This window comes from Eulemur rufifrons, chromosome 3, assembly GCF_041146395.1.
Source record: "Eulemur rufifrons isolate Redbay chromosome 3, OSU_ERuf_1, whole genome shotgun sequence".
In the NCBI taxonomy this organism is placed as follows: domain Eukaryota; kingdom Metazoa; phylum Chordata; class Mammalia; order Primates; family Lemuridae; genus Eulemur; species Eulemur rufifrons.
This window is the reverse complement of record NC_090985.1, coordinates 11174632-11188417: the sequence shown is the minus strand read 5'-3', so window position 1 is coordinate 11188417 and position 13786 is coordinate 11174632. Positions and strand designations below refer to the sequence as shown.

Below are 13786 nucleotides of genomic sequence, written 5' to 3'. Positions count from 1 at the left end.
GGAAAGGTTACTTTAAAGCAATTAAGTTATGAGATATCTAAATTAGATACAAAAAGAATCTTCACTCTATTATCCAAACATGTATGTAACAAGTTTGGTATTTTCAGAAGATTAATAAACAATTAAAAGTAGATTTGGTTAATGTTAATAAGCCGGCATCTCTGCTACATCACTGCTTTATGAAAGTTATCTATACTAGCTTAATTTAAAATCTTAAAGATATATTGGATACATTCCTTTGTCCTCAGCTCTCAAACATGATGATTCATTTCACAATGAATACATGCGTGGACTGAAATTCATCACGTAAGAGTTAAAATACATAAAAATCTGAGCTTTACTAAGTAGATATAAAAAGTAATTTGCTTCCCAAATATATTACCTCCTTTCTTTCCCAGTCTTGAATCTAAGACCTTTTCAATAGTTTCACTATTATCCTGTTGTTCATCAACTCCTTCACCAGTCATTTCAATAAGATCATCTGAGTCAGTCTCAAAGTCATCATCTTCTTTATAACTGCAAGAGGAATAATGCTGAATAAATATCTAAAAATAAACTTCTCTTTTCAGAATTAAACACTTCCATACATAACATCACTAGAACAAGGAACCATAGATTTGCCAGTCAGTGGGTGCAAAGCTTATTTCCTCCCTACGTAAGCTACTGATGTGTGCTCATAGATAACTGCAGGAAGGCCAACTCCTATTTCAAACTAAAAACACTAGATATTTATGTTGTGTAAGCAAGATACAGAAAACTACAAAGGCCCTCCTATTTTTTCATTTTTTAGTATCAGATCATTACTATGTAAACAAAGAAACTACCACAAAGAAAAAAAAAGCATACTGAAAGAAAAAAATTGCTACTATTTCATCAGACAAAAGAGAAGCAATATTTCTAAAATTAAATGCTTCAACCCTGGATTTTTCTCCCAGTAACAAGAATATGAAACTTAAGTACTCATAAACTGTTGGGAAATTCAACACATGTACTTCCTGGTAATAAAATATTAAAATGTAACCTTCCACCATGTATTAACAACAAATGGCTTAAGAGTCATGAAAAAGTAAAACATAATCCTGGATTCAGTACTGTTAGAGTAAGGAAAAGTGCTAAGCTATACACTAACATGCTCAAGCCTAGTCCTAGCTTTGGAATTATTAATTGGATACACTGGGTAAGTTAATAGTATCTCCAGAACTCAGTTTCACCATCTCTAAGACCAAAAGAAACCTCTAAAGTCCTCTAAAAAGAAAACTCATAAAGGTAAATTATTTTTTTTTTTTTTTTTTTTTTTTTTTTTTGAGACAGAGTCTCACTCTGTTGCCCGGGCTAGAGTGAGTGCCGTGGCGTCAGTCTAGCTCACAGCAACCTCAAACTCCTGGGCTTAAGCGATCCTACTGCCTCAGCCTCCCCAGTAGCTGGGACTACAGACATGCGCCACCATGCCCGGCTAATTTTTTGTATATATATATATTTTAGTTGTCCATATAATTTCTTTCTATTTTTAGTAGAGACGGGGTCTCACTCTTGCTCAGGCTGGGATAAAGGTAAATTAAATGTTTTTTGATCCCTATAAAGTAAAATATTAGTATTTGCATATATTTATTTCTTTATTTCACGTTTTATTAATGCTAATATCCTACTAGTAAGCTTGATAAAATTATCATCTCCAAGTATCAGTACATAAGCTAAACGTCAGAAAACTTTGAGGGCCAGGTACGGTGGCTTACACCTGTAATCCTAGCACTTTGGGAGACTGAGGAGGGAAGATCGCTTGAGCCCAGGTGTTCGAGGTGGCAGTGAGATAAGACCACACCACTGCACTCCAGCCTGGGCAGAGCGACACCTTGTCTCTTAACAAAAAAAGAAAAGAAAAAGAAAAAAAAGAAAACTTTGTTTGACTCAACGAACAATTCCAAAGTGAGAATATATAATCCAAACATCTTTCCTGAAAAAGAATATGATGAAATAAATATAATGCCACTAAGCCACCACTAACAGGACATGAACTTGAAGCAAATCTCTACAGGAATGAAGGCTTGCAATGAGCTGTTGCTAGTCTTTTCATATTCCCTTTGGCTCAATATCATCCCTTTTGCAAGAAGGCTGACCAGATTTCCAAAAGTAACTTCAAGACATAAGTTGTTATTTTTACCTATCAAATGCACAATTCTGGACTTAATAGAAACAAGTTATAACCCTCACCTTCACACCAATGAAAAAGTTTGGGGCACAACTTACCTAACATTTTTAGCTGCTCTTCGACGAGTCTGCCTTTTGGGAGCTTCATCATCTTCATCATCATCATCAGAAGAATCCTGCTTTTTTCTCTTTCCACGCTGAGTCTTAGGTTGCTTTTTAACACGGGGTTTGGGCACTGTTCTAAAATGAGAAAAGAAAAAATGGCAAAGCTTTTACTTTATCATTTGGTGCCTACTTCAGATCTATGTAACAGTATTTCCCAGAGCAGTGGTACATATAGCTGCAGTCCCCGACCTCGGGGCCAAGGACCGGTACCAGTCCACGCCCTGTCAGGAACAAGACTGCAGAGGGTGAGCAGCAGGCACGCAAGCAAAGCTTCGTCTGTATTTACAGCTGCCCCCATTGCTGGCATCACCGCCTGAGCTCCACCTCCTGTCAGATCAGTCACTGTCTCCCATCACCCCCAGATGGGATCTTCTAGTTTCAGGAAAACAAGCTCAGGGCTCCCACTGATTCTGCATTATGGTGGGTATAATTATTTCATTATATATTACAATGTAATAATAATAGAAAGAAAGGGCACAATAAATGTAATGTACTTAAATCATCCCAAAACCATACTGCCATACCCCCACCAGGTCCATGGAAAAACTGTCTTCCATGAAACCTGTCCTGGTACCAAAAAGGTTGGGGACCGCTGATATATAGGAACGTAACATTCAATTGAGGAATGTTAAAAATGCATATTCCTGAATCCTAATCCCTGAGATTCTAATTCACTGGAAATTTGCATTTCCAATATGAAGGTGATTAAAAATACATACACGGCATGGTGTGATGGTATCGCTTTGGTAGGCAATTCAGAAATATCTATGAAACTTAAAAATACAATAATTTTACTTGTAGGAATTGATCCTACAGATATGCACCCGCCTATACAGGCATAATAAGGTATTCACTATAGCATTATTTACAATAACAAAAGATTAGAAAACTCTAAAGGTTCTTCAACTGTGAACTAAACAGTACTATGTGGCCATAAAAATAGAGTACTATGTAGTCATAAGAAAAGAAAAAGGGAGTTTTCTGTGTACTGATATGAAAAAATTTCCAAGATGAGGAAAGAAATACGCAGAACAAGAAGCAGAATGCTATTATCTATGTAAAGGGAGTAAAAGACAAGAAATAACTACACATATATTTTTCTCAAAAGTGCATGATATATACCTGGAAGACTACCTAAGGGACCGTGCCCTGCCACAGACCTACTGGAAGAGACTAGGGAGATGGCTGCTCTGCAGATTCTCATATACATCCCCTGTTGACTCCCATGAAAGCCAGTGTCTAGAACCTCTCTAGATATGGGAATCCTCAAATATTCCATCAATAAAACGGTGAAATCAGTAAGAGAAGGAGAGAAATGGAAACTCATAATCATGTTTATCTGTCACTCTCATGCCTACCATAACCAATCCTAGACAGATAAGGATTTTAAAAATAATGAGTAATATTCTAGAAGACAGAACTGGAGTGACACTTCAGTTCTGAGAGCTTAAATTCAGATGAAAGAAGACAAAACTTAAGTTGATGAATTTCCCTGCAAGGGTAGGGGGCAAATACAATTTCCGAGGCCAGAGGTTGGTAAACTTTTCCTATAAATGCCCAGAGAGCAAATATTTCAGACTTTCCCAGCCAAGAGGCAAAACCGAGGCCATGATATAGGAACTTACATAACAAGATGAAGTAACTTTTCACTCACAAAATCTGACTTTTTGACAAAATTCAAAATAAAATCATCATCAAGTGTATGTATTGTGAAATATACCTACTAATGAGAAGAATAGAATTCTTCCTAAGGAGATAAACATTTCACTTAATTGGGGTTCAAACTCAGTGCTATCATCAAACTATAAATTATTAATAAAAATGTTTATCTATAAAAGCTATTTTTAGCTGACAGGCCATACAAAAATAGGTGGTTGGTGGGATTTGGCCCAAATCCCATCCTAAGCAATACTACAACAAAGAAAATGTTCCTGGGGCCTGTCTGCCTCCTGCCTTCCTTTTCCTGTCACTAGCACCTTAGGCTGCCACCTATCTTATCAAAAATTACCAAAATCTGCTGCTAATTCAGCCTACCTCCTCGTCACAGAGTCTCTGATTAGTGTTCTACAGAGTATATGAACAAGATAATAAACACTCAAGTATGCTTTAAACTAGGCAAACAGTGTTCTACTAAACTTAAGAATTAGTTCTCCCAAAAAGAACTGGTAAGCTGGACAAACAAGGAATTTTTTAAAAGCCGAAGACACATTCACCCCACCATAACTAGTCACTGTGAAGTAAGAAGCATGAAGATCTACACAATGTAAGGCTGGCACAAGGTGAACCACGGACATCTAAAACCCAGAATCAAAACACACCGTCATCTGATTAAGGCCCTCATTCAGCATGACATCGTCCTTCTCAATCTAACACAAATCAAGCTCATCCAGAAGCAGAGATTAAGCAAACAGTGCACCTTCTGGGGGCAGGTCTTCTGGCTTTCACTTTCTTTTGCTCTGGCTCACTCTCTGCACTGGTGCCTTGTTCATGTTCGTCTTCTGAGGGCTCCCGTTTCCATTTTTCTCTGCGATCAGAAGCCAAACAAAATAATTTTTTTCTAAAAGAATTCTTCAAGCTAAATAAACTGACAAACCCAATTTCAATCTGATTATCCAAAAGGCAGAACACGCACACTTTAGATATGGTAAAAGAGATTTATTCTAGCTCCAAGTAAATTATGGCAGTGATTCTTGGACTATATATATATAATATCTATTCCTATTTTATCTCTGGTAACAAAAATAAATATAGAGGCCAGGCACAGCGGCTCACGCCTGTAATTCTAGCACTCTGGGAGGCCAAGGCAGGAGGATCGCTTGAGGTCAGGAGTTCGAGACCAGCCTGAGCAAGAGCGAGACCCTGTCTCTACTAGAAACAGAAAAAAATTAACCGGCCAACTAAAAAATAGAAAAAATTAGCTGGGTGTGGTGGCGTGAATCTTTAATCTCAGCTACTCAGGAGGCTGAGGCAGGAGGATCGCTTGAGCCCAGGAGTTTGAGGTTGCTGTGAGCTAAGCTGATGCCACGGTACTCTAGCCCAGGTGACAGAGCAAGAGAAAGAAAGAAAGAAGGAAAGAAAGGAAACAAAGAAAAGAAAAGAAAGAAAAGAAGAAAAGAAAAGAAAAGGGAGAAAGAAAGGAAGAAAGAAAAAAAGGAAAGAAGGACATACTTTTTTTTAAAACCATTTATTCTGAAAATAAAATGCTGCTTGATTTGTCATATTCTATTTTGATTTACTACTATCATCTTTTTTTTTTTTTTTTTTTGAGACAGAGTCTCACTCTGTTCCCTGGGCTAGAGTGCCATGGCATCAGCCTAGCTCACAGCAAACTTAAACTCCTAGGCTCAAGCAATTCTTCTGCCTCAGCCTCCTGAGTAGCTGGGATTACAGGCATGCGCCACTATGCCCGACTAATTTTTTCTATATATTTTTAGTTGTTCAGCTAATTTCATTCCTATTTTTAGTAGAGACACGGTCTCGCTCTTGCTCAGGCTGGTCTCGAACTCCTGAGCTCAAACGATCCTCCTGCCTCGGCCTCCCAGAATGCTAGGATTATAGGCGTGAGCCACCGCGCTCGGCCTGATTTACTACTATCATTGACAAGATTAAAGCACTAATATATATTAGATCAGTAGTTCCCAAATTTTATCATATATCAGAACCACCTAATGGGCTTGTTAAGGACTTTCTGATCAGTAGGTCTCCAGTGAGACTTAAAAAATTGAATTTTAACAAATTAACAGGTGATGCTGATACTTGGGAGAAACTTCTTTGAGAACCACTCTACTAAGTCATTAGAATACATTTGAGGGCCGGGCGCAGTGGCTCACGTCTATAATCCTAGCACTCTGGGAGGCCGAGGCAGGTGGATCGCTCGAGGTCAGGAGTTCGAGACCAGCCTGAGCAAGAGCGAGACCTCGTCTCTACTAAAAATAGAAAGCAATTATCTGGCCAACTAAAATATATATAGAAAAAAAAATTAGCCGGGCATGCTGGCACATGCCTGTAGTCCCAGCTACTAGGGAGGCTGAGGCAGGAGGATCGCTTGAGCCCAGGAGTTTGAGGTTGCTGTGAGCTAGGCTGATGCCACGGCACGCACTCTAGCCCGGGCAACAAAGCAAGACTCTGACTCCAAAAAAAAAAAAGGAATGCATTTGAGGAAACAGTCCCTAAAATTATTTTGAATGATAAATTATCATGTAACTAAATAATCTATTTAGCTAAAAATGTAGTTTTTAATGATTGTTAGATGAGATAGGTGTTCCTTTGCTCCTTGAGATCTTACAAGGCTTAAAAGAGCCATAACCTACAAGTGTCCTGCTACCCCAAACAGCTTTCGTTTACTTGAAGATTAAACAAGATATCACAGGAAACTGGCTCATTTCTCTCTTGTAGGGAGGAAGGAAGAAACATATAATAGCTACTGGGCATGAAATGCCTAAAAAAAAAAAATGATAGGCAAGTGGCTGGGGGTTCTCTGTAAATAAAACAATCTCTAGATCCCTTTATATGGAATCGGGTCATGTTAAAGAATGGTACAGAATTGCAAAGTCAAATCAATATTCCTCATGTGAGAAGTCAAGGTAATAGTGAAAGCTTGCTACAAGAAGGTAGGTGATCTGCAGATTCCTGAGAACCTTCCTAAAAGTTGCAGCAGTCACGCTATACCTGAATTGACAGAGACCTTAGGGAAAAAATGCAATTCAAGCCTTCCATGAATAGTCAGTGGAGTACTTTTAAGTACGTTACTCAACTTCTACTAGCACTGTGTGTTTTCATATCTATTTCCCCAACAGTGGGTGACTCCTTGTATGCCAGGCCATTTTTGTTCATCTTTGCACCAGAGTTTAGCAGAAAGGCAAAAGATGGAGGTGTTCCTTTGTTAAGGAAAAAAAATCAATTAACTAATGAACCATATTAGTCTATCAGTCAGATAGGTCCGGTATTTTTGGAAGCAGACTAGTAAGACAATAAAGCCTGTATTATCGAATATCCTCCAGTCTCTCTTTAAAACAAAGACCTCCTTATGTCCAACCACAGCCTGGGAACCTGTCTAATTATGCTTCCTTAGAGCCCAGTACAATAAATGTTTGCTACAGAATTCAAGGAATCAAAGGTGATCACCAGGAAAGAAGGAAGGAAGCTGTGTACAGCAACTGGGAGATAGGCACATGAGTCTGCAGACTCCCTTGGACCAAGTCTAGAATAGTTTACCCTTCAGAAGGGGTTCTCACAGTCAAGTTGGAGAGAAGTGGTTTCACAGGAAATAAGCCTGAAGGAACATGAACAATTAAGACCCAAGGGAGAATCAGATGAGAAAGATCCACAGTCACATTGTAATTTACATATCTTCTCCAGGAATTGAAAACCTAAAACATGACCACCAATGAAGTACACTTCTACAAGTATAGGAGACCAAAATGGCAGCAAACACTGATGAAATGGATGTTGAGGCTAGTGTTTTCCAGTTAAATTACAGGTTTATAGACTTATGGACAACCGGGAAGACTTAGAATCTCCCAATATAAGAATGTAAAAAAACCTAGTAAATCAACTGGTCCAAAGCCTTCCTTCCAAAAAAGGAAACTGAAGCCCAGTGAAAAACAAGCTGCTGAACAAGGGGCATAACAAACTCCCAGCCCTGTTACTCGCAATCGTAACTCACTGAGGACCAAACAATCAGGAAAAATTAAAGCCAGGTTTCTATATTCTGGGATGATCTGAACAACTAGAGATTTAAAAGGCCTGATTGTATGTGTAAATATATTTGAAATTGGCTGGATTATTTTTAAGTTTTGTTTTAATTTTCAAGAATAAGAAGAAAGACCAGCAACACTAAATCACTTTGAAGAAGGGGTGAGGTAAAAAAGAATGATCAGTTACAAAGAGATTACTTCCCAACCATACAGATGTATACGGCTCGTGCATGTTTGAAACTGCTGTTCACTCCTCATTATTGGCTTCTTATAAAATGCAAATTTTATTAAGACCCCTCCACCAAGCCACTCGTTGTAAAGTCAGGCTACAATGAAGAAGAGTCTAAGATACGAGATTGAGTAAAAATGTTTATCAAAGGAGACTTGCCATATCCAGCTTTAAGAGGGCACCAATGGAATTGCATATATTCCCTAAAAGGAAATCAATGGACTCTTTAACAAAATTCTGGGAATTGGGGAGAAAAATCCAAAGATTTAGCCAGTGATGCCCCAGGAAATGTGAAAAAGTCAGCATGTAAGTGAGTATCATTTTCTTCCTTTATTGGGAAAAGTTGGTTGGCAGGAAACAAATCCTAAGAGAGACAATTCAAATCTAATCAATTATAAAGCAGGGCATGAACAAAAGCCACTTTTAAATATAATGAACCTGAACTTTGACCAAGAGTTACAAAGCTTGCTATTAACTCTCTCTAGGAGTCTAAAGAAGAAAATTCTACATTTAGAAGGCAGATCAGGAAAAGAGGGAAGTCACTACTTTAACTTCTTCAATTTTTCGATTTCCCCAAGAAAGGATGCTTTTCATGAACAAGGAAGAAGAAAGAATAAAAATCTGGGGTCAATACAAATTCCCTTCCAATGTCACAGGTTTGCAATAGATTTCCAACTCAAAACACTGGAAAGGAATAAATAACTATTATCCCAGGAGAAAAACTTCACATGATGATGGCTAAAATATATTAAAATTCCAGGTGGGAGAAAAGATTCTAGAACCATTAAAGAGTATCTTTAAGCATTACTGAGACCATGAGTAGGCAAAAATCATATACAACATTGCCCAAATTTGGATAACAATATATATTACATTAAAAAAGAGTTTAATGATCAAAACAGCAAAAATTGATTAAATAAAACTGAAAGTTATTTTGTTTTCATGACTTTAAATCAGGGCTTTCAGTCTCAAATACTTACTGGGGGGCCAGATAAAGAATGCAAACACAGTGAAATGGAGAACTCATGGTCGTTCTCATGTTTCATGGGCCAGCACTGACAGATTTTCTCAAAAGAAGGTAGTTATGCACTATTCCATTGTGCTGTGTAACTTCTTCTCAGCTTTAAAAATGCTAATACACTTCATGACTCTGGGGAATTAGTCTTTTTATAATTCTCAAAAGGACACAGTCCCTTTCAAGACTACATTCTTCAAAAACATTAACGTCACAAAAGCAAAGAAAGGCTATGAAAGTGCTCCAAATTAAAGAAACCCAATAACTAAATGCACTGTCTGATCCTAGCCCAGATCCTATAGTGGAGGGGGAAAAATGTTTCAAAAGACATTATCGGGTCAATTGACAAAAGTGGAATGAAAAATTAGACAAAAGTACTTTGGCAATGTTAAAAATCTACTTAAGTTGAAACTATACTGTACTTATGAAAGAAAATATGGTTATTCTTAAGAAATACACACTTAAGTATTTAAGAGTAAAAGATCATGATGTATGAAATTTAGTCTCAAATGGTTAAGAAAAAATACTATTTGTGTATATATAAATACATATAGAGAACCCACAACAGTAAAGCAAATGGGGCAGAAATGGTAATCACTGGTAAATCTGTGTAAAGTACCCAAGATATTCTTTGTACCACACTTTTATTCCAGGAACTTTTATAAAGTTTGAAATTAACTTTTTAAAAATCTGTTTAAAAAAACAATTCTTTGGGGTTTTTTTCTGTTTTGTTTTTTTTTTTTTCTTTTTTTTTTTTAGAGATAGGCAGCAGGGTCCTACTCTGTTGCCTGAGCTGCTGGATTGAGCGCAGTGGTGCGATCATAACTCACTGTATAACCTGGAACTCCTAGGCTCAAGTGATCCTCTTGCCTCAGCCTCACAAGTAACTTGGAGTGCAGACATGTGCCACTACACCTAGCTAATTTTTTTATTTTTTAATAGAGACTGGGTTTCGCTATGTTGCCTAGCCTGGTTTCAAACTCCTGGCCTTAAGTGATCCTCCGGCCTTGGCTTCCCAAAGTGCTGGGATTATAGGCATGAGCCACCGTACAGTTCCTTTTATAGAACTGAGTCTATTTAGAGAAAAAACAAAACAAAACAAATCCCAGTTCCTTTTTAAAAACTCTAAAATCTGTAAATACAATCTGCAGCATTTCAGAAGAACATTTTCTTGTGCTAATATTTCAAAATTTTCACTCCCTTTGAGTGAGTCTCTCTCAATTAATTCTGAAACTCACCTACCCATACATTAGGTTTCACACTTGCTCAAATCACAGAGGGCTCCTACGGTGCTGTGCCTTGCAACTTGAGCCTTAACAGCTACAGGACCTCCCCTAATTAATCTTTCAGGAATCAAAACTGACTCAGGAGATGAGTTCCCTGTAAAACCATAGTACTCACCAGCTGCCCAGTAGACAGCAGAAATAAGCCTAGCCCAGTGCCCAAACACACAAGCATGAGGGAACTACTTCAGCTCAAGGCTAGTTCCTAAGGAAGAGCCCCAGAATAAGGAAGCAATATTAGAGAGAAGACAGATACTACCCTGCAAGGAACTAAGAGGTACTCAGGGAAAGGTCCAAGAAGGCCTCTGAGGGTTGCCAACTTTGGGGAGCTCCTAAGACTGTTAAGTATATGAGCCACTCACCAGAATAAGCGTAACGTGTTATCCAGTGGCTGAAAAAATGCTGGCTTCCACACACACTGGGAAGACCATTAAAATGGGAAGTCAAGGATTTCAAGCACAGCACCATTTAACTCCAGGTTAGAGACCAGCAGAATGTAGCCAGATGGTGAAGGAAGGAGTACATGCATGTATTTTCCAGTGTGGTCAAGGTGGACATTTCAAGAAAGATTCCCAAAAGGCCATTAGACCAATAAGCAGAGAAGAGAATCTCCCAAGCAGACCATGGGACTGGGGTAGAACAAAAGCCTTCCAAGATGCCAAAAAGAACAGGTTTGCTTACAGTTACTGTTTCCAGCTCTAAGTAAGTATTTGAAAATTCAATGTACTCTGAGAAGACAATATTAACTACATGACTTTTCTGTAAAGTTCTGTAATACTCTACATATAATGCATAATCTCAGCATGGTTTCTAATACCCCTACTGTTGGGTAGGTAGAATAAGTATTACTCTGTTTTGGAGAGGAGGAAATGGGTTTTAAAAATATCAAATTGCTGGCCTTTGGCCACTTATTAAAGACTGGCAATATTTTAGAATACATAATATGTAACTAAAGTCATGGACAATTGTTTAACGTAAGAACCTCTGAAATGATGTGCAAAGTTTTGAACATCTACACTTTTCTGAGAGAAGATACGGAATTCAGATTGTCAAAGGGTTCCACTCACTCTCCAAAAAGATTTTAAAGTTATTTCTCAAAAAAAAAAAAAAAAAAAAAAGCAATTTTTCACCATATAAACACAATTTTTTTAAATTAAAAAATGAACATGTAATCCATGTTATACGGTAATTTCACATTAAATCCAAGAATTGAAATTTTCTGGCCTACGAAGTGCAATATTAAAATTATATAGAAATATGTAATTTCATACCAAAATGGGTACTCAACCAATAATTTTACCATGCCAGCACAAAGAACAAATGAAAATGAAAAATGGCAAACCTAAATTTGTTCCTTGCTAAAATACCAAATACCTATATATCTGGTGTTTATGCACATTTACAATGAATAAATAAATGGGCTAATGGGGATAACCAGATAGAAGAAGCTGTGGTTCCTCCCGAGAAACAACCCAAGCATACATGGAATTTTTGCATGTGTTAAACTGAGAATCTTGGGAGTCAAATGCCTTTGCTGCTGCTGCAGCAGGTCAAAGTAGACAGTAACCCAAGCTAGTAAGAGAGACAGAAGCAGACTCTGGGACCTGGGGTGGACTCTATAAAGACACAATGAAAGTAGCCCGTGAAATGCTGACATGTTCGAAACTACTAAATTAAGTAATTTCCCCCAAGAAAGACTTACTGTTTTTTCAGCTGCCTCTGGCCTCTTCTTTTTGGGCTCCCACTGTCAGACCCGCTACTTGCCTTCAGTGTGTGAGGGGGGGAAAAATGATTACAGACTTTAATTCACAGTTCTTTGGGACAACACCACCTTCTGGTTTAACATTCTACTCAGTATAGCATTATTTAATAGACAGAAAAAAAAAAAAAAAAACCTAAGAACTTGTTTGGTGAAGTTCATTCTTCTTTTGCTTTGAAAATTTAATGTGTCTCTGTTATTACTGAGTGATCTTTAAAGCCAGGAAATACTTATCTCAGCTTGACTTCCAGAACAGCAACATCAAATAAAACTTTCTACAATAAGGTACATGTTCTGTACCTGTAACGTCCAACACAGTATTCATCAACCACATGTGACTACTGAACACTTAGAATGTGCCTAGAGAGTAACTGAGAAATGGAATTTTTAATTTTAGTTAGTTTTAATTGACATGAATCCTAAAAGCCACAAGTGACTAGTGGTGACTATACTGGATACTGCAAACCTAGAATATCAAATGAAAATGCAACAACATCTAGTCAGTGTGCCTTAAAGGCACCGACTCCTGATCTAGTCATCTTATACTCATTAAAGAGCACGCTCAATCCTGAGCCAACGGCGCTCTGCCAACAGCACTAGGCCATGGAAAGTTACAGTCACAGACATTTCAACAGCTCTTCTTCCCCAAAATTAAGCAACATGGAAACTATTCCTATTGCTGTTAATGTCTTGTATTCTACAGAGAATGTATTAATACATAAGAGAGAAAAGATTTATACAATTATATGATTGGTTATAACAAATACGGCTCAGGAACCTAGTGTTATACATTATGGAAAAAGAAAGTAAAGGCAAACCAGCTCACAGATCACTCAAAATAAAACATCACAAATGTAATGAAGATGTTAAGGCGAATTAAATTTTTAAAGTACATTTACGAAAAACCCACACCACCTCACTAACCTTTGGATATCAATGTTACATAGCTAAGAATAGCAAAGTCCTCCTAAGAAGACAGGAAGAGGACATTTCACTAAGACAAAAAAGTATCTCTTCAGAATCTAGTCTATAAACCTAACATAGAGAATAAGAATCCATAAAAATACCACACAACCTCAAAAAGGTGAAGGAAGTCTAATTCTATAGACAAGCAAGCCTAATACATAATATCAATTTAAAAATCACCAACCTATCCAATCTCTCCCATTTAAAACAGAGAGTAAGTATGCTTGAAATTCATTTTATATCTCACACCAAAAACGAGGTAAGAAACCAAATTTAAAGAGATTAAATAAGATAAAATAACATTACTTTAATCACTCCCTCCTTCTCCTTTCTCAGGAATAAATCCAAAACTATTTCCATTGTTTTCTTTGTTTACCAAACAAGTTACTCATTTAATAAAATCTAGAAAATTTAGAAATGAGGTTTAAAAAAGTAAACTTCTTGTTATAATCAATTTTCACTATGAAAAACTTAGGAGAGAAAAAAAATTTTAGGCCAATTCTGTATAATATTCTAATAATCTACTAA

The 13786-nt window shown here is 37.3% G+C and overlaps 1 protein-coding gene across 1 annotated transcript in view; it reads right to left on the bottom strand.

The window, feature by feature from the left end:
* CHD2 (chromodomain helicase DNA binding protein 2) overlaps nucleotides 1–13786 on the bottom strand; it is a 119805-nt gene that overhangs the window by 79964 nt on the left and 26055 nt on the right. The window contains exons 5-8 of the mRNA XM_069466638.1: nucleotides 12236–12297; nucleotides 4727–4834; nucleotides 2245–2385; nucleotides 383–516 (exon numbers count right to left, since the gene is read on the bottom strand). Of these exons, the coding sequence (XP_069322739.1) occupies nucleotides 383–516; nucleotides 2245–2385; nucleotides 4727–4834; nucleotides 12236–12297 (445 nt within the window). The remainder of the gene's footprint in view (nucleotides 1–382; nucleotides 517–2244; nucleotides 2386–4726; nucleotides 4835–12235; nucleotides 12298–13786) is intronic.